The following is a 26,272-nucleotide window of genomic DNA, read 5'->3' as shown; positions in this document are numbered from 1 at the left end:
AAAAATATTTTATTATAGGAAAATTGAAAAAAAACCGAACATATTCAACCCCCTCTGAACTTCCACTGGGGGTGGAGGGAGGCTCAGATTTATTTGTGTTGTCAAAAAAAATCTGGGTACAGTAAACACTTTTACCTGGGTAAACACCAAGTTTACGTCGGCATTTGCGTCAGCAATCACCCAATGCCGATGCGAATTAGAATGGCTGTGAATTCATATCAACAGTGAATGAGATTTTAGCTTTTTAAAAACAAGACAGGCTCTATTGTGTAGTCCCCTGTCAATAAATACTTATCTTCAGACATGGTCTATTTCTTTGTATTCATCTATAATCTAGATGATGCCAAATGTTCAAGCACAGCCAAATCAACCTCCACTCCCATCTCAACCACCACCTCCAAACCAACCACCACCACCGCAGAATCAACCAACACCGCCACAACACCAGCCTGCGCCGCCTCCCCCTCCACAGCAGGGGCCTCATCAACCAATGCAAAATAACTCTTTTAGTCAAGGCCCAGTCACCTATCAACAGTCTGATCAGGTACTCTTTGCCTATCTAATTTTTCTCTTGATTTTGTAACGAAGCTGAAAATATAATCTAAAATAATCTACCTACTGTAACAGGTTTAAATTTGAAATAAACTTTTTAAAAAGACTCAGATAAAGACTCTTCAAATGTCTTTACAGTTAACATTTCCCAATTTCATAAGAAAATAAAACAAGAATTTTTGAACTGTAAATGAGCATATACTGATTTGGAGAGGGAATGTGATCACACAATTGGTCATTCTAAATTTATATTTCCTTGAATCTACACAAAAATTTCAGAAAAATTTCCTCCATCTGATGGTATTTTTCTTTTGATTCTCCGTCCAAAACAGCTAGAAAAATCAATGTTTTTTTTCAGTCATGGAATAATCACCAACCCCAGCAGCCACAAATAGGACCCCAAAAACCGCCACAACATCAACCACCACAACATCAACCACCACCACCACCGCAGCCCCAGCCACAGCAACACAAACCCGGTCCAAAGCCCTTAATGGGTACAGATGCCCAATGGGGAAACCAACAAGGACAACCACAGGGAGCAGAGAACCAACAATGGGGTCAACAAAACCAGTGGGATCAACAGAACCACCAGCAACAACAGCATCACCCTGGTCAAGAACAGTGGAATCAAAACCAGCAACAAAATGAACGGTGGGGTCAACATGGCCAGCAAGGGCAAGCCCAATGGGCTGGTCAGGAGCCTAATCAGGAAGGCCAATGGGGCCAACAACAGGGACAGTGGGGTGAACAACATCCTCAGAAACAGTGGGATGATCAACAACATCATCAACAGCAACAAGAAGGTCAATGGGGCGATCAGGGTCAAGCACAATTGAATAAGGACCAACAGTGGAACCAAGATCAACAATGGAATGAGAAAAATCAACAAGATCAATGGGGTCCAAGTGCAAATCAGCAGCAGAACAAATGGGCTGGTAACCAACAACCGCCAAACAAGGGTAATCAACGTGGTGGTCACAGTCAAGGCCCTCCCGGAAGAGGAAATCAATTTCAAGGTCCGAAAAGCAACCAGACAAAAAACAACAATCAGCTTGGTGGCCAGAGACAACAGCCTCCACAACAAAGAAACCAATGGAATAATAACCAAGGACCACAACAGAATCGAAACAATCCATGGAAAGGAGGTAATAACAATGCGAACAACAAAGGTCCTGGCAACAACGAAAAACAGTGGAACAGTAACCAAGGAAATTATCAGCAAAACAAATGGAACAAACCTAACAACAACCCGAATCAAAAACCACCTTTCAATAAAAACAACCAGCAACCTCCTAATCAGAAAAACAACTTCAACAACCACAACAAACCACAAGTATCAAATCATAAGCACACGGTAACTTCAACAACTTTTGCTATGGGTAATATCGGTGCTCTAATGGACCAACCATTAGAACCACCTGCAAATCAAAACAAATATCCATCCCCCAAGAAAGAACCACCAGTCCAGTTCACAAAACCAAATACAACATTTGAAAAACAAATAGGACCTGCCAAGCCACCACCCATACCAGAAAACAAACCAGTCCAGCCTGCGGAACCGCCGAAAGATACATCCTCAGACTCCTTAGAATCACTTCAAAAACAACTGGAAATGCTGGAGAATCAAATCAAGAATTACCAAAAGGAGTACCAGAAATGGCATCAGGATTTCGTCAAATGGCAAAAGGAACACCAGAATCATCCAGATCAGAAGCAGTACATTGATTACCAAAAGAAATATCAAAAATTGATCGAAGAACAACAGACACAGTTGAAGGGACAGTATGCAGAACTACAGAAAAAGATTGTTCAAAAGAAAGCAGATACTAAAAAAGCAGAAGAGATAAAAAAGAAAGAAGAGGAAAATAAAAAGAAAGAAGAAGAAAAGAAAAAACGAGAGGATACAGCCCGGAAAGCAGAGCTTGCCAAATTGGAAAGCGAGAAAAAAGCCTTGGGTGCTGCTAAAATTGCTGCTCTTGGCCTTAGCATGAAGTCGCCATTTCATACTCCACCTCCACCACCTGCTACGTCTGCAAAACCACCTGTTACGTCTTCGTCTGCTACAATTTCAAAAGCACCCGTCCTGCACCCACCAGAGGATTCAAGAAAAAAAACATCGGGTGCTGCGAAAATTGCCGCATTGATGTTGAATCAAGTAGAAGCGAATAAAAGCAAAGCTGCAGAGATGCCTCAGGCAAAAAAAGCTGGCGCCTCTAAAATCGCCGCTTTGGGACTCGGTGGTTCATCCACAGCAGCCCCACCAGCGGTGCCTGGGCCACCAGTGAAGAAAGAAGAACATGGGGTACCACATCCTGCGGACAAACCAGTTCTGCCACAAACTTCAGGTTCGTTGAAGTTTACTGGTTTTTTGTTATATCTGAAAATGTAGAGAAAATAAGCTTATCACTTTTAATTAACTGAACACAGCTACATTTAATGCAAGATCCATCAGAATTTGTTTCAATATACCTGACTCTTCTGTCTCTTTCTCATAGTATCATTTTCCACTGAAGACTTGATGAATATCAAAGCATTGGCTGATGGTCTTTTTAAAGGTGGCACTGGTATGCTTCTTCAGTCTTTGTTCGTTTTGGAAAATCACTTTTTTGCTCCTTTTAAAAAAATTACATTTTGCATGTTTTATTTGCTTAACTCGAACTATTTAATTTTGAGGTTATGAAGTATAGTTCGCGTTAGAAATATACTTCATCTAACGTATCGCCTACCATTTCCTTAAAAGCAACAATTTTAAACAAAAGAAAAAATCACTTCCTTACCCTCCTGACTTCCTTTGCTGCGTGATCACAACATTTGAGAAATTCTTTTGTTTATTCTGCTTTGTCAGCATAAGTGTCTCATTAAAAAGAATATTTTTGACCCTCATCACACCCTTTATTTTTCTATTGTAACCACGAACTTTCTGTGTTTTAGCGGCTCCACCGCAAGGGTCCTCCACCACCATCACCGATGTCAAGCCTAAACAAACAATGGTCATAAAAAGAGCTACGCTCCACTTCCCTGGAATCAGATGTCGATTCTTTCCAAACTGCCGTTTCAGGGGAACTTGCAAATATGAGCATCCAGTTTGCCCTAATGTCTCCTCGTAAGATCCTTTATCTTTTTTTTGTTGCTTGATCACTTTTTACTTCGGTCATAAGAAAAGAATTCTTTATTGTCATACTTGCTGTATACTGCACGGTTTAGTCTGTTGTTATCATACCAGCAGCAGTGGTTGGACGCATAATGTATCTAATGATTGCATTATTTTTTATTGTTTTTTTCTAAATCTCTCTTGCTAATCTAGCGTTTGTTTGAAGGCCATGTGCGTGGTAAAAAAAATTGAGTGGACTCTTTCCAGGAGCTTCGAATCAAGCACTTTGCGTCTATACGATTATCACTTTAATGAAAAATTTTACTCTAGGATATACCGGGTGCACCACAATTTCCGAAAATAATTCTAGCATAACTTTGAACGAAATTTGATAAATGGTTCATCAAAATTCAAAGTTATCTTTCTTCCTTCCAAAGTAGAATCATTTTAGAACTCGAGAAAATTTACTTGAAAGAGAGAAACTTTTTTTTTGCCGCACCCGTTAATTAGGATAAAAGTATTAAAAAAAACAAGTCGTTCAAATTTACAAGAATAATAATAGATAACCAGTTCTATTCACTTTCTTATTGTCGCAGATGTAAAGATTCACAGTGTAGCTATGAACATCCTATGATGAATGAAGATCCAAGACCAGATCCTCCTCATCTAGGTTTGTATACCTCTCACTTTGAAGTGTCTATTCTCTTCTTTAAACTTACGATGCATTTAATGATACTAAAGTGCAGTTTTGTTATCGCTAACAGTATATATAATATCTAATAAGAAAGTTTTCTTTAAAAAAATGTGGCACCCTAAAAATGGTACTCAACATTAGGTTCTAGGTTAATCATTTTGTTTATTTTTAATGGGTAGATAAACCTTATAAACAAAATTTCTTCTTTTTCTTCATTAGACTCTAGAAAACGAGACTTTCCATTAGACCACCCAGACATGCCACACGGTGCTGGCGCCAAGCAGCCGAAGTTGGATGGCCATTTAGAATCGAGAGTAGATGAAATTTACGAGAGGCGAAGACAAGAGATCCTAGGTGGTGGCCCACGTCCTTCCGTGGAGCAGATTGGGACTAATTCAGATCCAGATTTAGATGTCTATGAAAGACGACGTCGCGAATTATTACCTGAACCGTCCGACCCTTATGCACCGCGGCCGGCAGACCCTTTCGGTGATCGCCACGATTTACACCCGTTACCGCCTAGAAGAGGTATGCACTTTCTTCTATTTGTTGCAATATTATAGAATTGTTAAACTGTTATCCATGATGGTTTCTTCTTCATGGTAACGGAATGATTTTTTGCAAACTTCTTTGTCTTATATTTTAATAATCTAAAGGTGGTGATGTTTTTTTCTCCATTTACCAATCTACAACAACGTGTGTATTTCTCATTTATTCCAGATCCTTACTTGGATGAAAGGGACAGGTGGGAAAGAGACCCTTATGCAAGAGATCATGATCGCCTTCCTCCACCCAGGGACCCTCTCCTTGATCCCTACCCTCGGGACCTTCCACCTCCACCTCGTGACCCTCTCTACCGGGATCCTTACCTTGATCGTCCACCTGCCAGGGAGCTAGCACGTCGGGAACAAGACATCTATGGGCCACCTGCTGATCGAAGACCGTTACCTCCAGTTGATTATAACCATACCGCGCCTAGTGAGGCTCCACCTAGAACTCTCGATTACGGACATGGAGGTCCACCACCTCGCGCAGATGATAAACGGCGTGACCCAGTATTAAGGGAACCACTCCCAGCTAAACCTGACGACCGTTTTCGTGATTCACGCGACTCTCGTGATAGGGAGCGTGATTCTCGGGAAAAAGACCGTGATTCGCGTGAAAGAAGCTCTCGTGATCGTGACGGCAGAGATTCGCGTGATCGGGGACGAGAAAGCAGAGATCGCGATCGTGACAGGCGAAGGGATGATCGTGATTCAAGACATCGTGATGATAGAGATAGACGTAGTGATAGTAGTAGGAGTAAAGGACGTGATGAACGTGACCGACCGAGAGACGAGCGTGATAGACACGGTCGGGACCGACGGGACGACGATCGTCACCGAGACAGATACAATGAAAGTCGGCCGTCCGACTACTTACGGCGAATCGAAGAACGGGAAAAAGAGAGAAATCACAGAGAAGGTTACCGTGATTTCGAGATGTTGTACCAGGGGACAGGAGGTAGCCCGTCTTCCTCTGATCGTCGTATGGAATCTTCGGGCCCGTCCAGGATACCGGAAGATGAATTGAAACCGGAAGTGATATCAGCCATGGATATTTTTGATGCGCCGGGACGCAGCAAGAGACCTACAAATGTAAGAAACCTCTTCTATTTCACCTTTAGATTTTATTTTTATTATCTGAACGGAAAAACAATACCGAAAATCTATTGTTTACAAAAAATGTTAAAAAAAGAATCATTTTTGTCTTCATTATTTCAGATTGTTATTATTTTGCGTGGAATACCGGGCTCTGGAAAGTCGTACGTCGCTAAAATTATAAAAGTAAGTAAAGGTGATTTTTTTCCTGTGTCGTAAGAAATTTAACTTTGTTTGATAAGCGTACTGTGCGAGTAAAAGCTTTGTCTGGGAATCTATTTTTTTTATGTCTTTTTGGTTTGCACCTATCGAGTGTACCACGAAAAACGTTTTGAATTCAAAAGATTTCCTGTGTCACAATGCAAAGAACTCGAGATAATTCAATTTAAAGTGCTAAACCTTTACGCGGTGCACACGTTAGTTTGACTTGCATTCCAAATTTTGAAGGCTCTACTTTGTCCAATAAACGGTAGCGCTGAATAGGTTTCAGTCGAATGCGTTTCAGCCGAATACGTTTCCTAACCCCTGAATTAACCAGTACAAAGTTTATTTTATATAAATCACATAAATCGAAGTGAGCCTCAAAATATTTGATTTTCCCTTCAAGTGAATAACGTTCCAAAATGTGGAAGGAAACAAAAAAATGATGATTTCAAATTGAAAGTCCGAAAATGGTTTTCAGCCTGATTTACATCATAGATGAGGAATTGCAAATGCAATATTCTAACTGAGAAAATAATTGAACAAAGTTTTGAAGCTCAGCATGATTCTTATAAATTTTGGAAGAATTTAAGTCTTGTGATTCTTATAAAAAATATTCAAACGAAAGGTCCTCAAACGAAAAATGCTTCTTACCCTAACTTAGTCTAAAGACTAATTTCAAACAAAGTAGAGAATTTATAAAATGATGGAAGAGACAAATTATAGTTTATTTAAACTATTATTATCCTGTTACAATTATCGTATTACCATATAACAACCATGTTACTGTATTACACGGATTATAAACGATTCCAATCTAAACGACTTAAGTTTGATTCTAACTTTACTTTTTTGTTCTCAGGAGAAAGAGGCATACTATGGTGGAAGCACACCGAGGATATTAGCGTTGGACGATTATTTCATGTCTGAGGTAAGACGGAATATCTTTTTTACGTGAATCCGTGACGTAGATTTTGGCTCAGATGAGGACACTCATTTATCTGATTCTCGAACATGATAGGCGAGACTAATTTTCCTAGTGACAAATGAAATTTTCAGACTTTTTCGTCTACAGTCCATTTGAAATGGTTGTAATGGCCAAAGCTATCAAATAATGAATTTCAATCCCTTATTTCAAAAAATACGTACACGTTTATTCTTTCTTCAATAAAAACGTCCAAAATGTTACAAAGCCTTCTGATATTCTTAACTTTTTGAAATTTAAGCCTAGAAATGTTCTTAATTGCACTTTTTTGTGATTATTTTTGTGCAATTCTTTGAGAAACTGGGTGTTTCAGACTCCATTAAGTCTTAATATATTCTTACCTTGTTCTTATACAGTTTTTTCTTATTCAGAATTTACATAAAATAAGAAAACTCGAATATTTGTCTTTCGAACTTTAGAAACAAGAATACGTGTTCGAAGAAGAGGTGGAGGAAACCTACCGTTCAAGTTTACTGAAAGCCTTCAACAAAACACTGGCTGATGGTTTCTTTCCTTTAGTCATCGTTGAAGCCATCAATCATAAGGTAACCTGTTTAAGGAGGCAAGATTGAAGTGCTTTTGACACTCTCTTATTCGATGTTTGGCATGCTCCATTATTCGATAATCTTGAAAAGCACCGTCAACAAGAAACTCTCATATATGATGTTCCACCATTCGATACGCTGCCTTTTTCGATGAAAATCCAATTCCCCTTAAAATTTGAATAAACCAGCTGCGCTGGAAGCTCCGGCTTAAGAGATTAAAAGATGTGAAAGATGAGCTTGTTGAGTTAGTTGTGTTAGAACGTTGCCCACAAACTGCTAATCAGAACAGATCAGAAAGCCCAGTAATATTTCTATTGCAGAGCGAGTATTAGAAGCGAGTATGAGAAATAATCTTAACAAATAAAAAAACCAGCTGGAAGTTTAGCTCTTCTAAGTGATTACACATGCACTTTCTTGCCTAAAGAACCAACCCCCCCCCCCCGCCCACTCATCCTCAACTAAAAAGTTCAAAATTGGAGCTAAAGAGATAAACATTAGAAGTCAATATCTCCAAGTTCTTGATTTGATTGTCCAGATAAAATTTTGGGGAGAAAAATAGCCTAAATTAGAGGTCACGGGCTTTTAGCTAAGCATTATTTTTTCTGTTGGGATAATACTTGAGGGAGAGTAGGATAAACCAAATAAAATGGTACAATATTGTGTATGTAATAAATAGTGGTATATTTGGAAAAAACCTGTTTCGGGTTTGAAAAATCTTCAAAAGGAACGGTCGCCCCAGCAAATGAAATTACGACAAAGTCCAAAAAATATCATTTTCAGTTATAACACTGTGAAAATTTCGCCGATCTTGTTCAAATTTAAACAGGAATTGTGTTTTAGTATCCTTTACTGAATTCTCATAGTGTTATGTTTGTAAAAAATCTGTGTTGGGTTTGAAAAATCAAAGGAACGGTCGCCAGCCGCGATGAAATTACGACAAAGTCCAAAAACGATCATTTTCAGCCATAACACTGTGAAAATTACTCCAATCTTGTTCAAATTTACACAGGAATTGTTTTTTTGTATCCTTTTACTGAATTCTCATAGTGATATGTTTGTAAAAAATCTGTGTCGGGTTTGAAAAATCAAAAGGAACGGTCGCCAGCCATGTGAAATTACGACAAAGTCCAAAAACGATCATTTTAAGCCATAATACTGTGAAAATTTCTCCAATCTTGTTCAAATTTACACAGGAATTGTGTTTTAATATCCTTTATTGAATTCTTATAATGATATGTTTGTAAAAAATCTGTGTCGGGTTTGAAAAATCAAAAGGAACGGTCGTCAGCCATGATGAAATTACGACAAAGTCCAAAAACGATCATTTTAAGCCATAATACTGTGAAAATTTCTCCAATCTTGTTCAAATTTAGACAGGAATTGTGTTTTAATATCCTTTATTGAATTCTCATAGTGATAATGTTTGTAAAATATCTGTGTCGGGTTTGAAAAATCAAAAGGAACGGTCGCCCAGTCAGGATCATTTTCAGCCATACACATAACACCACAAAAACTGCTCAGATCAGATCGTTTTCAAATTTGCACTGTAATGTTGTAATTTTAGTATTCTCTTTCGAATTCCAATGGATGTGTGTTTGAAAGTTTCATTCCATTGTCAAGTTACAGAGTTTTATGCTTATGGTTTTTTTTGTGCGTCCATAAAACTAGAGAAGTTAGCCATGCCATATGGCCATATGCAAGATTTAAGCACTCGAGCAGCTGACGATTCATGGTCAAAATTTCTCCAAAGTCTTTCCACATTGTTAGACCAGTATGCATCAAACTTCTCATAAATCATGTCCAAAACATCATGAATAATGATGAAAATGATCACTATCTTTCACTGAGATTTGCAGCTAAGCCCACTTTCGGCAGCCATCTTTTTCTAAATACTTTCGCAATATTATCGAAATCCAGATAATCCGTTTTTATTAAATCGGAATAGATCATCGGATTAGATAAACAAATAAAAATGTCTTGACCGTCGTCGTTGTCGTCGTCTTCGGACGAGAGAGAATTTAAGGCTCCTAGGCCGGAGCAATTAGAGAGTGTCAGCCGTAGTCTTAACCTACATTAACTACCTTGGTTAACTTTTTATTTGTTTTTAACTTAACGCTTTTTATATGAGGGTTCTATAGAACAACGTTACTTTTTGCCGTTTCGAGTTAGTAAAGATGATTTTTTTCCTTCAATCAAGGCGTGTTTTTTTTCTCTTCAGACGAAACATTTTGATGCATTCTGGAGTGACGCAAAACATAAAGGTTTCGAGGTAAGTGGGGAAGATAACCCACGTCGAACAAAGATAGCCCACGTCGAACATAGACGTGTCGCTTTTCACTCTTTTTTTCGTAATAGCCGTCATACAGACGTGGTGTGGATTTTGAATGACGAAAAAAAACAAGTTGTCTGGTTCTGAAAATATATCAATGTAGATTCCAAACAGCTACATTCTTTAGGAAACCATTAGTAAAATCTAGTTCGTAATCGAAATTTTGCTTTGGACTTGAATAGGGTTTTTCCATGTTTTCATAAAGCTACGCACGCCATAATGGAAGCAAAATGTTTAAATTCGTAAAAGCCATTCCTTTTGCCAATTGAACGTTTGCTTCCATAATGGCGGAAGATACTAAAGCAAACTGAAAAAAACTGAAACTATTCCTGTCCACGTTTTATTCAACATAAAATCAATTGTCCAATCAAAATCTTTAGTAAGTGGTCTTTATCTAAGAGGCTCATTACAAACTTTTTTATTTCCAAGGTGTACATTGCAGAACTATTCGGTGAAATTGACCAATGCTTAGAGAGAAGTATCCACAAACGTACCAAGCATGATGTCGAAGAGGTCAGTTTCCCTTTTGCTTTATTTTTCTTTAAATCTTTATCAAGGACACCTGAAATAACCAATTTGCTAGCTTAGCCCGGTTTATTCCACTTTGAATTTCACTGCTCTAATATTTGAACAGAAAGAAGTTATAATCAAATCTCACGGTAACATAATGAGAACCCAATCTTTTGTACCGATTTGTTCATATTTTGTTAATTTAAGTAATTTCCGTCATCATGGAAGCAAACGTTCGATTTGCGAACGGGATCGCCTCTACGGATTCGAACGCTCGCTTCCATTATATCAGATATTACATAAATTTAACAATATGAAGAACCTCTAAATAATATATCTAACCTCGCAATTTTGTAACAATGTAACAGATGCTTCGAGAGTGGGAGAAAGCACCAGTATACTACAAACGATTGGACGTGTCGTCACTTCTTCAACAAGCAGGTATTGATGACGTCGAGATGGAAGAAGCGCAGCACGAAGAAGAAGTGGAGGAGACTCCGAACCCAAATAAAGAAGAGGAAGAAGACGAAGAACTGCCTGATGTATCTTTCATTTTATCAAACCCCCTTTTTCTTTCTTTTTTCGTTTAGTTTGTTTAGAGTAATCAAAGGCCTTTCTGATATCTTTCTGTAATCAGGTCATCTTTGAAAAATAGGATTTTCAAGAGAAAATTAACTCTACCCCGTTTAAGGCCGTAACCTGCTTTAACTGTTTTCGTGTCCCTGGGTATTAGGAATTTGAAAGAAAAGTTCTGTCCAAGCCACAAGCTATTTATGGAAAAGTTCTATTCTGGGTTGGTGTAAGCCCAAGTTTAATTAAAAAACTTTCATCGTAAACTTTCATCGTAGACATTCCACATCCCGAAGAGCAAATGGGATTCATCTTCAAAACAAGAAACATTAGGTATTATATCCATGTTCATTTTTCATCTTGTTCGTAAACTGGAGACGTTTATAATACGTGTTAAACAGTATGTAATATGTATTATTACATGTTCATAATGCAATAATGAGAGTTGAAAAGTTTTGAGTTCTTCTCTGGTGGAAAATTTCATTTCGAGGAATTTTAGAGCATTTTCAATTTTAAATCGTCAATTACCCCCTTTCACAAAAATGTTATTTTATGCTTGAGACATATGTACTATGTTAAATATGTTAAATCTAGTCTGAATTAGGATCTTAACCTAAGAATACTGTAAGAATATTTTAGGATGATTTTGCCAAAAAAGTCCATGATGAAATGGATTTACACCATTCTTATAAAAAAAACGTGTGTATACCAGATGGATTCATCCCTATGCTGTTACAAAAGAACAAACTGAATGTGACTTATACACCCTTGACACCCCTTACTCGCACCGCTTTAGCACCCTTACACTTACTTTTAACTTGTTCTTTCTACACCAACACAGCGAAATTGGACGGTTTCAAGCGCATCAAGGATGAGAACAAGAAAGGGATGACACAGGATGACCATGGTGATATTGATGAAGAAGAAGATGACCCCTATGGTGAAAAAGAAGCCGATATGAGGCTGGGCAAGAAACGAGTACGTATTGACATCATATTAGGTTTTAACAAGTTCTTTTTTCTTGGATAGGAGATTTTTTTTAATCATGCTATATACAATACAATTTTTCATGCGAGGCAAAAATTCTTTTGAAACGGGTCTTTGTCGTCAAGGGTCCTTCCCGTTTACAAGTCGAACTTTAAGGGGAAAAGAAACATCGTATGGTTAATTTTGGCCCTAGATAGGCTCGTTTCACTTTTAGACAAAATAATGCCAGCACCAACACTTTTTTCAAGAACTTTAATTCACATGAGACTTTATAGCTCAAGGAACGACAGTATTTTAATTGGACTTCGCTTTTCTTTTAATTCTTCTGTATAATGTTACTTGATCTTTTCACTGTTCTTACGTTGTTTTCTTTTCACCTTTAAAAGGTTCGTTGGAAGGACTTGGAAGACAAAAAACAAATTGACCATCAAAGAAAAATTGGTTTTACAATTGGCATGGATTGGAATATATTGACCAACCCTAATGCTCAGATACCCATGTGAATGGCATGTTGTGATTAAAAAGATTAGGTATGCACAAAGGTAACTTTCGTTTTAATGATGATGTGTTTCGATGTTTTGTTTGGTTTAATTTGATGTCTGATTTTACTTTTATCATTTTTCGTTTCGTTTGATTTGAAATTGAGACAATACTGTGACGAGATGTAGTTTATTGGTTTTGTTAGCTTTTGGTCTATTCGCAAAAATATCAAGCCACACAGATACTAAAATATCTCTTGCGAATTGTTTTTGTCGTTATCAGAACTTAAAAGAATTCTAATAAAATGAGATTGATATCTGAGTTTATTGACAAACCAGAAAATCTTTGTCCGATAAAAACTAGGGGTACATACAAAGTAACCTATTTCCTGAAGCTTTTTTGGTTAAAATAAAACCGACCAAAGCTAAAATGGTACGCACAACTTGGCTTGTGCGCACACAAGTAAATGAGCCTTCCCTCTAAATGGAAATTGCTGCGTTACTTGCGAAAATGGCGTTTGAAAAAAAAGAAAAACGGCGCGAAAATATTTTAGTTTCTGAAGTAAAAACGAAATTAAAGTATCAATAGCGTTCCTTCGTATTGCAGAAATAAAACAAGCAAAGCGGACATAGATGCAAAGCGGGCAAGTGAAAAACTTGCGCAATTATGTCCAATTTTTAAATTAGAAAGCCTCGGATCATTTATCAATTTGGAAAGGAGTTGATAAAGTAGCGCACCTTTCTCGAAAATATCAAAAAGCTAAGCGAAAAGCGCGAAACCATAAAAAAACCACGTTTCCCTGAAAGTTTGAACAAAAAATTAAAAAAAAAACAAACTAAAAGACCAAAGCGCTTGGTTCCTATGTTTTAAACTTCGTAATCGTTTGATTATCAAACTTCACAAGTCGCTATTTTTAGTCTATCCCTCTGTTATGGGATGCTCCTGCCTTGTGAATAACTTAGATTAAATTGTGTGTGCAGTATTGTTTGGCTATCAAACGATTCATGCTTCATTACGAAGATTTATCGTTCTACATTTATCAAACAGTTTTTCTTCTCAGAAAGAGTTTTGAAAAACTTTATACATTTTGAAAGAAAAGTCAGAAAAATCTTATCCTAAGAAGGCTTTTCAAGGTAGTGAAGAAAAAAACGTTTTGAAAGCAATTTATCAACTTTTGTGATTGAAAAAGTTGCCTTGATGTGCGCGAAAACGACGACTTAATCGGTTTACTTTTATCTACCGCACCTTTGTGAATTTGTCTCTTTGAAATATGAGCTTGACTTAAATTTTTGGCAGCAGAGGCAAATTCATCAAAGTCACAATATCATAGTTGACTAGCTCCAAAAGAAATTTGAGGGAAAGTACTAATAATACCAATTCAAACTCATATTTGTAAATAGACCAGGAATTCGGTAACACCCTTGACATATAAATTCGCGAACTTGAATAACGGCGTCCCGTTATTCATCGAACATTTTAATGAAAAATAAGAACAGCTCAAAGTTCGTTTAAATTCAAATTTCAAGAGTTTATTATGCTTAATTCTTGAGTAAGAAATGCTGTCTTTATTTGTGGAGCTCAAAAAGGACAAAATTTATAATAGGATTTCCGAAACAACCATTCAAATTTGATATTTTGCGTGACGAGCTATGAACTTACTGACAAGAGACATTTTTTTCCTTCATTTATTGACAGCTTCATCAAGATTCAATACTGTAACTTAACCTGGATTTTAATTTTGTGCTAACCACATTTAATTTTATTTCATCATTTTTCAATTCGAAGTTGGACTGCTTTTATCGGTATTTCTTGCAGCTTGGAGTATTTCATGGTGGATTTGAACATTTGAACACATTTTAAGTAACCTAACAACTTAATTTGATAGTATTTGATTTTTCTCAACTTAGTTTACTCCTTGTCAAACTATACATCTCAGAGTCGAAAATGAAGTTCCTTTTTTGTTGCTGCTTTTTCAAAATATTGCCACAAAGATCACTAAATGCAGTTGCCAAGTCATCTTTTAAATTGTCATTCATTTAGATGCGCAGTTCTTCAAAGATTTTCATTGGACCCATTAAAAATGACAAAAAATCGAAAAGCACAAAACTGGCAACTGAATCATGGAGATTACAAATCTGGACGCTGATGACCCTTGTAACTCTTAAGAAGAATTTAATTCACGGGGTTCGGTGCAGATTTTCTTGAAATATACTCGATTATCAAAAAAGGTCAAAACATTATTGTTGGATTGGTTCTTTTGTTTTGAATAAACTTTTACTTTTATATATATTTTTATTTTCAACTTTAGGAAAACTTTGTATTTTTTTTCATTTTTATGATAAAAGAAACTGACTCCGGGCTGGTTTAATTTTAAGACTGATTAATCCTAGTTTGACCTAATCTCCTTCAACGGCACCTAAAGATGCCGCTGGTATCCCCGAATCGAATCGCCCAAAACTTCCCTCGTGAGCATTTACAAAGTAAGTTCAGCTAAATATAGCTTTTTGCGTTGTCTTTGTTTTCTATAAGAAAAGAAAATGTCCCGGTTTTTCTTGAGTCACCCCATTTCTTCTTGATATACCCCAATTCTTCTTGAAATGCACTGATTCTCTTCATGTTAATTTTTGTCTTTCTTTTTAGAGAGGTAGGTATTTTTTTGTTATTTCCCCAAATAGGAAGAAAAAAACTATTGATGATTGGTGAGCTAAAAAAACAATTTTAATTTAACGTCGTTAAAATTGTATGCATGTTAATAGAATCTATACCCCTTTTGATGCTGTTAAGTATCAAAAAATATTTTTTTGAAACTCGATGTTGTTTTATTTTACTGACCATTTCTTGTCGAATATTTAAATAATGCTGAAGTTGAATACTGGGTGATTGAAACAATGGTGTGGTTGTTTTTGTTCGTGATTGGTCGCTGATGACGATCAGATGGAATGTAAATTGGAGCAACACTTGACCTATCTTGAACCATGTTCGAAAAGAAGCTGATGGATCACAACCAACAATAGCAACACGATATGGAGCAAATTTGCATAATGCTTGTGTGATATTTAAGAAGCCTTTATGATGACATCAGTTGGAAAAGAAACCTTCAGAGAGGTAAACACTTTTCAGATTGTGAATCTCGTTTCATTAAACCCATTGCTATACCTTCTAAGACTTGTTAAAGTTGTATTCGACTTTTTACCTCTTTGTGGACTATATATTTTTGCATCGTACTTCTCAATTCCACTTTCAGACAGTTTAACATTGCTTGTAAAGATAAAGTTTACTAAACGCTTAACTTCCATTTAAAATTTTAGTTACCTGATAATATTATGAGTAGCAACTTTGTTAATGTTTCACCATTGTTTTATTTTCAGGCGTACCGCACGATGAGAATGGGACCAAGACAGATTATGCTGTCCCTTTAATAGCCATCACATCGAAGTCTTCACTGGAAATAAACCATTTGTGTTGTGAAACCCTTTTTTATAGATTTTTATAGTTAAAAAAATCCTCACTCATCTATCGTACTTAATAGGTGTATAGATTTAGAAGCTAGCTTCTAAAAAGCTCCCAACAGTATTACTTGTGATTCGATAATGAAGCCTTTCAGAACCTTTCGCTTTTTATTGTATTTGATATGCGCCCTATTTTAACGCCCTTCGTTTCCTTATTCTATACATAATTTGCTTTTAAAGATACATGATCGTACAGGGTGTGGCATATAACAGGCTTAGAGATCTTTCAACATTGTTAATATATTGAGTTTATGCCACTAATAATATACAAAATCTATATTATTTTACTACTGAATATTTTTATACACATGTAAATTTTTAGGAAAAAGTATCTAGAAATAATCCTAATACTGTACTCTTAGGTTCCAAATAAACGGCCCCCCCCCCCGCTTGTTAATTTTTCGAAAATTTTCCAACCCCCCCCCCCCCCCGGACCTTATTAGGACCCCCCCCGATTATTAATCTCTAAGAATATTTTCAGCTGTCAAAGAGAAGGCCCCTTATTTTGCTCTAAATAGCCTGATTTTAGCCTATTTTTACCTTATTTTTGGGTTTCAGAAGTACAATTTCCAGCCCCCCGGCAATTAGCCCCCTCCCCCGTTTATTAAAATCTAGAAAATTTTCCAACCCCCCTGTTTATTCGAGCCCCCCCCCCCCCGTTTATTTGGAACCTAAGAGTAAGCAGGGTATTTCTTCAGGGTTAGGCTATACTTGAAAGAACCTCCGAATAGATGTCTTGGAACTTTGAACATTTACCCTGGCTACCTATCCGATCTGCCGTACAGAAAGATTTTTTTGATTGTTATATAAGTAAAACTTACTTTGATTTATAGATTAACTACCATTTAAAGCATATTTATGAGAGGATTACATCCCTCAGTATCAAAGATAAATGTTTTCCATCACGTAGTTTGTCATATGATGCCTAACGGTATTTTAGATATCACATTGTTGAGTAAAGGAGACATTTTTTAAGATTTGATTGATTGAAGGCGTCCTTAATTACATAAAGTCTACCTCACCGAGATGATAATCTCGTTTTTGACAAAATTCATTTCTCGACTGTTAAATAAGTTTTCGTTACTGGTCGTCCAACAGTTGTTATCTTTCTATGTTTTTGGATATAGGAAATCAATATTGTGATTACCTTTTGAACCATTCAATGCCATACATAGAACTAGGGGTGACTGTATATTAACCACAAAAAAAACAATCATTTTTCTCCCACTGAAACGTCACAAACACACGAGAAGTAAACTCGAAAAATTGAAAGTAGTTACTAGTCTTTAAAATCGTTTATATTCGCAACATCAATGCTCGCTCGTTGAGCGTCTAATAAACTCGGTCGTTTAGTGTTTGCTATTTCCCCGATAATCCGTTTCGATAATTCCCGGCATTCCGTTTTCACTTTCATTGTATTTGGAAACTTGATATCAACAGAAACGGATTCTACTTTCGGTTTCTCTTGATTGACAACTTTTTGTAAGGTTTTATAGTGCTGGTAAATGTCTTTTAATTGCTTCTCCTCAAAATTACCATTATCGTCAGGTAAAGCCGTGGCTGCTTTCTCCAAGAAAGTATTCGTCGTATCCAGCTTCATGCGTGATGTTTGAATCACTTTACGAGCATTTTCTTCCATTATGCTGACCTTTTTATCGACATCTCCAAGCAGCTGCATTGATTGCTCATCCAAAGCGACGCGTAGATCTTGAACGATTTTTTCAATCCGTGACATCAAGGTGGCTTTGAATTTCTCACGCATCGATTGTATCTCTGATTGGACGCGACGAGCGTTCGCTACATCCTGTTCGATTGAAGCTGCAGCATCTTGACCATACTCGATGATATCGTCCAATGCTGAAATGGTTTTGATGAGATCGTCTCCAAGGTTTACCAGTTGGTGACCTTTGTGTGGTTGTTCATCCATTTGGAACGCTTGACAGTTGCTACACCACTGATATTTTTCTAGAAAGAGAATTAATTTGTCTTAATCATTGATGTAAATAATATTTCAAAACATTGTTTTCTTAAATACCCCCCCCCCCCCATAACCTCAAGTCTTAACTCTTTCGATCCAATTTTAAGCCTTTGTGAAATTTATTTTGTTCACTAGACTCTAGATCAGAGGTAAACAAGTAGCCTGGAATCTTGCCTTTGTTTTATGTTATTGAAGAAGTCATACATCATTTTAATGACTGATTTAAGTTAACCACAAACTGACAAGTATTTCCTCAATCGCTCCTCAAAGGCCTGAAGTTTGTTTACATTTGAAAGCTAGTGTTTGTTTACATGTAATGCGTGCTTCGATTTTGATCTAAAAAATGTATGATAAAGCCAAAGAGGAGCAATTATTAATCGAATACCAATAGATTGAAAACAAGGAGTAAGCTATCTAAGACGATAACTCACCTAAAAGATAAACAAACTAGAGAAAGCAGTGCGATTATATATATAGATACTAGGATAAATTATCGAATATTTTCACTTGTGTAGACTTGAATTCTTCCGTACTTACCGGTCATATTTGCTTTCAGTTTTCGCGTTTTATCCTTCCTTTCTTTACATCCAGCTTACACCAGAATTACTACTTCCTAAATAAATACCTAACTTTCAAGTTATTTTATTAGCTGGGTTTGTTTTTAAATCTTTACTCAATTGTTAAATAATCGGATTTTTAATTCGATCAACTCCCATTTTATGATTATGGTTATAGATAAATAGTGAGTGAACATTGTATAAGAGGTATGTAAAAGTATTGTGAGTTGATTAGCGTTTAATTGCTATTCTATCTCATTTTTTATTAGAGGGTATAGGAAACACAATAATCTCATCTAATTGATTAGCTTTGGAAATGCAAAGATTCTATGCCCCTGACTGTCGAATGAAAATTCACTCACAGTAGAATTGAAATAAACCCTGATGGAGTTTTTGACATATCATACATGCTTTTTCTATAAGAATATCTTCTATAAGAAGCGGTAATGGAAATGGTAATAAAACCCTAAGAATACCCTCTAGGGTAAGTTTCACAGATTTTGATAAGAATAAAGTCATTTGGTATTTGGTTAACAGAAAAAAAAGGTTTTTTGTTAGACTTAAAATTGAAATTTTGAGGCAAAAATATAATTTTTTGCTCTCAGTGTGAACTCAAAAGTCTCAAAATCTCAAATGATAATTTCTCATGTTTGTATAAAAGTCAAGCGCATTAAAGTAAGAATACGTTAAGAATATTTCACCCTCAATTCGTTTGGCAATTTCTTAAGAAGACCCTCATCCAAAGTACACTATTCTTATTAAAAAAAAGTGTATATATGATTCCGGAATGTTTGGCTTTAGTGATCTTGTTAGAAAACATGGCCAAATATTGTTCTAAACTTAGGAACCAAATAAAAAACAATCAAAGACTAAAATAAAAGACCTACTTCTACCACTCGGAAAATTGGACAGAAAATCTTCAACGTTAGAAATATACCTAGAAAATCTTATATCAAAATAGAAAAATACACTGAATTCTCGCTCTCTCTTCCACGGGGAACGACACTAACTTAAAGAACCACCCAGGTTTTTTTAAACTTTAAACAATTTGACATCCCCTGTCATGGCCAGTCATTAGAAAGAGTACATTGTCAACCCCGTTGACAATTTTAAACACTGAGACAGGGGTGTTCTTATGTTATTAAAATATGGTGAAGCTTTTATGGGGGAGGGTGTCAAGGTTTTCGGTGACACGGTATTGGCCTTTTTTGTCTGGTATTTCGGTATTCGGGAAAAATTGTACGGTGTTTTGGTATTGAGGACCTGTTGGAACCCTTCCTTTGTCACTATGAAATATTATATTTTATAGTAAGATATAGATTATTTTATTTTCAAAAGCAAGCCTCATTTTGGGCTCTAGGCCGGCATTGCCTAACATTGTAGCATTTTCTAGATAATCGATTTTTAATAATATATTATACTATGTTTATTATGCTTATCGGGTCAATGGCTATTTTTTGCCCGGGATTTTACCATCATTTATTCGAGAAAGTTTAAGAATAAAACCAGTGTTTAACAGTTAAAAATCATTAGGTGATTCCATGGTTCGAGTCTTGGCAACCTGGTTGCTTAATAAACAAGATGCGAAAAGTGAAATCTTCTATGATAACCTCCCGCTCTTCTCTATAACTACCTCAAAATATGAATGCGGCTTACGTTGTCCCTTGTGAAATTGCCTACATTTAATTTGGCGAGGGGAAGGTCCCATGAGGAACCTGAAATAATATAATATTTTTTGCAATAAAAAATGAAAAAATTCACCGGATTCACCTGTCGTAAACTTAGGTGTGCTAATTTAATTATAAGTATTTATATAGTATTTATAAATGATTAAAATAATAATTAAGAAAAAAAACCTATTGGACAAAATGGCGAAAATTTCGCTATACAGATGAAAATTTGAAAGCTTCAGAATTTAGTTTAAAAAGCAGCTGAGGCTACCAAGAAAGAAGATTGATAAAAAATATTTCAGAGATATAATAAATTCTGAAATAATTTAAGAAAATTTCAGATTGAAAGATGAATTTTAGCTTAAGCAACGGTACTATAAACTATACTTCACCTCTACGTCAACCTCTGGAAGTCACGCTTTCTCAAATTGCAGAGACAATGATAACCTACTCATTAACTTATATAGATCCAGTTATATTTGGGTTAGGTTCAATTTGTAATATCCTTGTCATTATATATTTCGTCAAAATTAACTTCAAGAAATTAAATAAAATGAGTGTGTACCATTTCCTTATAATCAACCTTGCCGTAGCTGATTTATTCGTTAGTGTCGGTACCTCAATAAATTACCCTCTTATCAGTCAACCGTCATGGAAATATGGTGAATTTGCATGTGTTTTCTTGAGAATTTTTCTTGGAAATGCTCTGCCCATAATATCTAGCTGGTTATTGGTATTGATATCTTTCGCCAGGTATCGCACAATTTCATACCCTTTACACGCTTACAAACTCAATAAAAAGAAATATGGGGTCGTTTGTTTGTTGGTTTGGATTGTGCCGCCAGTACTTAATACTTTTAGTTTTATTAATACCAAAGTTATTGAGTACCGTGGGTTTCAATTATGTTTAACATTTGGTCTAGTGCAAATGTTATGTAACTTTATCATGGATAGTTTTCTACCTGCTGGTATAATGCTTATCTTATATTATAAAATGAAGAAAAAAATGAAATTCGACGAGAACCATTCATCTTTCCCGCCCAATCCCCAGAGTCGCACGAGAAATAGATCAGCATTGAGGACCGTCAACGGGTTAATTGCCATTTTCATTATCACTGTAATTCCAACACGAATTCACATCTTATTCACATGGGTGTTAGATATATATCTTCAATTGTCCAAACCGTTGTTTTATGATTTATTCATGGTGTATTCTGCAATAACATACCCGTTATTTGGTATATTTTATATGAACAGCATATTGAACGTTTTCATCTACGCCAAAATGATCCCTGGTTTTCGTGGATTCCTGTTAATGTTTGTCACGCTTGGAGTTTATGGAAATGGAAAATAACAATTCGAATCATATTTTTTGGACTCTTCCAGAAAGAAAGTGTATGGAAAGTGCTCCCCTTCCTGCTGGACAGATTTTTTATCCCCCGGGTTAAACCCCAAGTAAAGCATCGTTGACCCCCTGGAGAAGGAATTTCGACCATTTTTTTCCGGCCTAAAACTTTCCAGAAGAGGCTTATTATTTTGATTCAAAGAATTGATACAAGCCACAATGTATATGTATAGTACTAAAAATATATTCAAACTCTAATTTCAATCGAGCTAGATATTTTTTAAATTCCGGATAACCACTTCATTGCAAGGTTGTACTTATATAGATACTTTTGATTATGATAAATCAAACGTTGAAGGGTGTTGTGTCCGATGATGAGAGAAGCACCTCTCCAAACGTAGCCAACCGTTAATCTCGCGATCCAAGCCACGATAAACTTAACAAATATCGGTGTTGTATTGTTGAGACAATTGATTGGAGACGAAGTATTTTATGAATTTTAGATGTTATTTTAATGATAAAACCACAGGAATTGTTATTATTTGAATTTAATGTTTTTAGCAATTTCGTAATGCCTAATTTTCTATCGCACGACTTTAATTATCAGAACTTGATATTTTGATTTTCAGAAATACGATTTCTAACCCCTATCCTAACCGTTCATTAAACCAGTAAAAAAATGAATATGTGGGTGGAGGATATTATAATTTTCAGTGATTTACCCCCCCCCCCCCAGACAAAGTAACTTTTTGCCCCCCGGACAACGAGTTTTACCCCCTGTACAAGCATCAGTTGACCCCCCGGACAACCCAAATTACCCCCGGATAGAGCAAATTTACCCCCCGGACAAGACAAATTTTGATGATTTTTCGCTACCCCCGGATAATGTATCCTCCACCCCTCCCCCATGTACGGACATTTTCTGGAAGAGCCCAATAAAATGGATACAGTGGAGAAGTACAACAGTATCGGGTTTGACGAATATTAAGGGCTTTAAAGGTTTAATTTGTTGCCTTTTCATTTAGCAACATCTTCAACAATACGTTGCATTAAACCAGACACATATTTCATATCAGGACAATAGTGTCTCCCTATTGTTATATTGTGCTGATAAAAGCAAAAAAAATGTTTTTCTTTTACTCTTTCTGACCAATCTTGCTTCTAATCCGTGTCTATTCAATGTGAAAAAGTTAGTGAATTAAAGTTGATGAGTAAGCAAACGATATCACTCTTATTTTTAAACAAAACCTTTAACCTAACCTTGGAGCTTTTTTTGGACTTATGCATACTTTTTCCGGGACTTTTTCATATGGCTAGGTATTAGAATAACACGGCTCGCCACACCTGTGAATCCTTTCTGATTAAGGGAGTGGTCATAAAGTATCTAAGAGGGAGGGTGGAGGATTTTAGGGGGTACGAAAAGATTTTACCACCTTTAGTAACACCGTAATCTTATATTTTTCTTTGTAGCTGCAAAAATCTCAATTTTTTAGAAATATAGCTTAAAATTTTAGTCTTATTTTCAATATAACTTCTGCACTAGCAGGAAGCACCCAGGGTCACCTAGGAGGTGCATGGTCCCTGCACTGTAGTCGTTTTTAAATTTTTGTGATGGACTTTTTAAGAACATAAATTTTCAGGCTTTAGCTAAATGGGTTGAAGAGGGTTGAAAATTTAAAATGTTCTCTGTCGGCACAAACCGGTTGCGCCTCAGTTATAACACTCACAACGATAAAATTTCCCAAAAAGAACACGCAAAAATTGAAGGATATAAATGAGATTGTAAAGTTCAGGAAGCTATGCTTGAAATACAATTTCACATTTTACATTTTGGACATGTCTAGGGGGGACGAAATTTTTTTCCAATGTTTGAAAAAATCCTTCACCCCCTCTAGTAAATACGACCACTCGCTAATGTTTGATCATCCTGTTCATACTGGATCATCGGTTTTTTTGGACGGAATACCCGTAGAAAATAGTCGGGTTTATCGAGGTTTTTTCTTCCTCTAGATCGACTGTGTTCTGTTCCAAACAGGGGTACCACGTGAAGAATATGGCTTCGGCCACGAAAAGTAGTCTGAGGAGGTGAGAGACTCTGTGGTAACGCATCAACCTTCCCCTGCTTACTCTGCTCTGGTAGTGTCACCCCTGCCTCCCGCAGTGCAGGAACCAGAAGATCCCTGGAGTTGTGAAATCTCACTTGATAACACTGAGTTTAGAGTTGGCTTTTTTTATTTGATTGGCTATCTTCTTTTTTTAAAGGTTTTTTACTTCGAATAAATGCCCTAGCTGATCATCTGTAAGATAAAACGGATGAGCATGTTTGATGCCCGGGGGGTACTACCCTTGCCGACCGACGGGGTGCTCCGCTGAGGTTCGAAGAAATGGACCCTGCGTGGGACTCGTTTTTTCAGAAATTTGCGGAAATTTGCGAAAAAAGTGACCCTGAATGGGACGGTTTTTTGCGACCCTACCTGGAACTCGTGGAGGTTAAAAAAGGTACCCTGACCAGCGGCGCATTGCCGTAATCCATTTTGCCCCAGTATCACCCCCCCCCCGGGTTTGATTTTTACAAATTTACATAGCATAAGGAATTGGCATTTAGCTGGGTGTTATTTCAAAGAGTCAATCTTTGGACCATTTTTCAAGTATTTGGACCTACCACCGAGATCCTTTAACTGATGTTCGTCCGTTCGTTCGTTCGTTCGTCTATTACCAGCTTTTCTCGGGATTAGCTCATTAGTTTTTTCTGATTTTTTGCAGTGATACAGAATGGTGATTCCCTAAATTTTGGTCAGAAAGTGCCTAAAAATAGGGGGCGTACGGGGTTTGTGATTTCTGAAATACCGAATAATTTTGCCAAAATTTCCAAAATTTCCAAAATTCCGTAAAAAAAACTTGCAATTCTGATACCGATTTTTTTGGGTATTTTTCCTCGTTTTGACTAATTTTTCATCAAATTTGATTTTTCATGTATGAATTCCGAAAAAAAGGGATAAAAGCTTAACAATACCGAAATCTTGGAAGCAAAAATTCATGGATTTCCGATACAGAAAAAATTTCAGAATTCCGAAATACCGAAAGAATTTTGCCTGATTTCCGAAATTCCGAAGAAAAAAGGGTCGATTTCCGCAACTCCGAAAAACCGTACGCCCCCACAAAAATGGGGTTTTCCGGACTTTGTATGATTTTTTGCATAGTAAAGATAGAGGTCAAGGTTCTATAAAAAGTGGCTGAAGCAGTTTTTTTGGGACAATTTTTTTTACCGTAAAAATCGGATTTTCTTTTTTGGAGATATTCTCTTATGTCATTTATAGGGGAAAGGAGCATTTCTCGCGATTGGATTGAAATTTTTTCTGATTGTTTACACTGATGCATGAAAATCTGATGAATCCCGATTTTCAAAAAAATAATTTGTTTGGGCAAATTTGGGCCAAAAAGTGCCCAACATGGGTTTTTTTGGACTTTTGGGAAAATCACTTTATATCGTCAATAGGGAAATCACGCTAAAATATTTATTCACCTCAATATCTACGACTATAAGTCATCCGACTTTTGTCCTTTTTTTATCTGATTCTCATCATCAGGTAGGTCCATTCAGCATGTTGCTTGTTTATATCACTTTGATGAGAGAATCGGTGATCGAATTGACCTCTTTGAAATTTTTTTTGACTTTACCGTTACGGTAATTCATTCGTTCATTTTCTGCCTAAGACGGGTAAAAACCTACCTTCGTGCAACAACAACAAACAAACGATTGAATCATATTATGTTGATGCATATTCATAAGGAAAGGACTGATAAGATTGATTTGATCAAGATGGCTAACGAGTTTGTTGAATGGAAAGATAACCGACGCCAAATTTTTGGAACATTTTCCCCTTCTGACATTCCACGAAGAGTAGCCTGTCAGAGTAAACACAGGAAAAAAAATTCGATTTCCAAGGTTGGAAATTCAATATTTTTGGGTTGGAAATTTTGGTTTTATAATTGAAGGTTGGAAATTTGAGCGATTACCTTAAGCTGATTTGGAAAACGTAAATTACCCATAGGTTTTGTAGAATAAACCAATGCCCTTGAAAAATCAAGTGAAAAAATTCCATGTAGAAATGACAATTTTCCAAGGCTGGTTGGAAAACATGACTTTTTGGGTGGGAAATTTTTATTTTCCAAACAGTTTGGGAATTGAAAAAAAAGGTCAAAAATCGATGTGAAAATACATATTTTAGTAAATTTGATACCTCAAGTTGAAAAACTAGACTTTTTGGGTTGGAAATTTGTGTTTCTCCAAACAGTTTGGAAAAACGTTAAAAATCCATATAGAAATTACATTTTTGTGAAATTGAAACTCTTTCGATTGGAAAACTATACTTTTTGGGTTGGAAATTTGTGTTTCTCCAAACAGTTTGGAAAACGTTAAAAATCCATGTGGAAATTACATTTTTGTGAAATTGAAACTCTTTCGATTGGAAAACTAGACTTTTTGGGTTGGAAATTTGTGTTTCTCCAAACAGTTTGGAAAACGTTAAAAATCCATGTGGAAATTACATTTTTGTGAAATTGAAACTCTTTCGATTGGAAAACTAGACTTTTTGGGTTGGAAATTTGTGTTTCTCCAAACAGTTT

At 36.3% G+C, this 26,272-nt stretch overlaps 3 protein-coding genes across 5 annotated transcripts in view; 2 read left to right on the top strand and 1 right to left on the bottom strand.

Moving 5' to 3' along the window:
• LOC136817271 (YLP motif-containing protein 1-like) overlaps nucleotides 1-26,272 on the top strand; it is a 35,383-nt gene that overhangs the window by 307 nt on the left and 8,804 nt on the right. Inside the window, exons 2-18 of one of the 3 annotated variants that reach the window (XM_067073615.1) lie at nucleotides 338-544; nucleotides 911-2,900; nucleotides 3,051-3,119; nucleotides 3,487-3,658; nucleotides 4,243-4,316; nucleotides 4,560-4,868; nucleotides 5,061-5,977; nucleotides 6,104-6,166; nucleotides 7,044-7,112; nucleotides 7,586-7,711; nucleotides 9,930-9,980; nucleotides 10,470-10,553; nucleotides 10,919-11,092; nucleotides 11,399-11,453; nucleotides 11,962-12,098; nucleotides 12,494-12,637; nucleotides 14,628-14,961. In XM_067073615.1, coding sequence (XP_066929716.1) covers nucleotides 338-544; nucleotides 911-2,900; nucleotides 3,051-3,119; nucleotides 3,487-3,658; nucleotides 4,243-4,316; nucleotides 4,560-4,868; nucleotides 5,061-5,977; nucleotides 6,104-6,166; nucleotides 7,044-7,112; nucleotides 7,586-7,711; nucleotides 9,930-9,980; nucleotides 10,470-10,553; nucleotides 10,919-11,092; nucleotides 11,399-11,453; nucleotides 11,962-12,098; nucleotides 12,494-12,610 — 4,614 coding nt within the window. In that variant the 3' untranslated portion in view covers nucleotides 12,611-12,637; nucleotides 14,628-14,961. Of the gene's footprint in view, nucleotides 1-337; nucleotides 545-910; nucleotides 2,901-3,050; nucleotides 3,120-3,486; nucleotides 3,659-4,242; nucleotides 4,317-4,559; nucleotides 4,869-5,060; nucleotides 5,978-6,103; nucleotides 6,167-7,043; nucleotides 7,113-7,585; nucleotides 7,712-9,929; nucleotides 9,981-10,469; nucleotides 10,554-10,918; nucleotides 11,093-11,398; nucleotides 11,454-11,961; nucleotides 12,099-12,493; nucleotides 12,650-14,627; nucleotides 14,962-26,272 lie in introns of those variants that run through there. The other 2 variants (XM_067073607.1, XM_067073623.1) reach the window with 2 other exon arrangements.
• On the bottom strand, nucleotides 17,097-18,697 carry LOC136817292 (protein FAM184A-like). The gene is made up of 2 exons (XM_067073636.1): nucleotides 18,612-18,697; nucleotides 17,097-18,061 (listed from the first exon to the last, which is right to left on the bottom strand). Exons 1-2 carry the CDS (start codon nucleotides 18,616-18,618, stop codon nucleotides 17,376-17,378), a joined length of 693 nt encoding a protein of 230 aa, XP_066929737.1. The 5' UTR covers nucleotides 18,619-18,697; the 3' UTR covers nucleotides 17,097-17,375.
• LOC136816437 (melanin-concentrating hormone receptor 1-like) lies at nucleotides 20,714-22,282 on the top strand. The gene has a single exon (XM_067072764.1). The coding sequence runs from the start codon at nucleotides 20,741-20,743 to the stop codon at nucleotides 21,653-21,655; it is 915 nt and encodes a 304-aa protein (XP_066928865.1). The 5' UTR covers nucleotides 20,714-20,740; the 3' UTR covers nucleotides 21,656-22,282.

The sequence above is a fragment of the Clytia hemisphaerica genome, unplaced genomic scaffold (genome assembly GCF_902728285.1).
Source record: "Clytia hemisphaerica strain Z4C2 unplaced genomic scaffold, Clytia hemisphaerica genome assembly, whole genome shotgun sequence".
NCBI classification, from domain to species: Eukaryota; Metazoa; Cnidaria; class Hydrozoa; order Leptothecata; family Clytiidae; genus Clytia; species Clytia hemisphaerica.
This window is presented reverse-complemented; position numbering and strand designations above follow the sequence as displayed.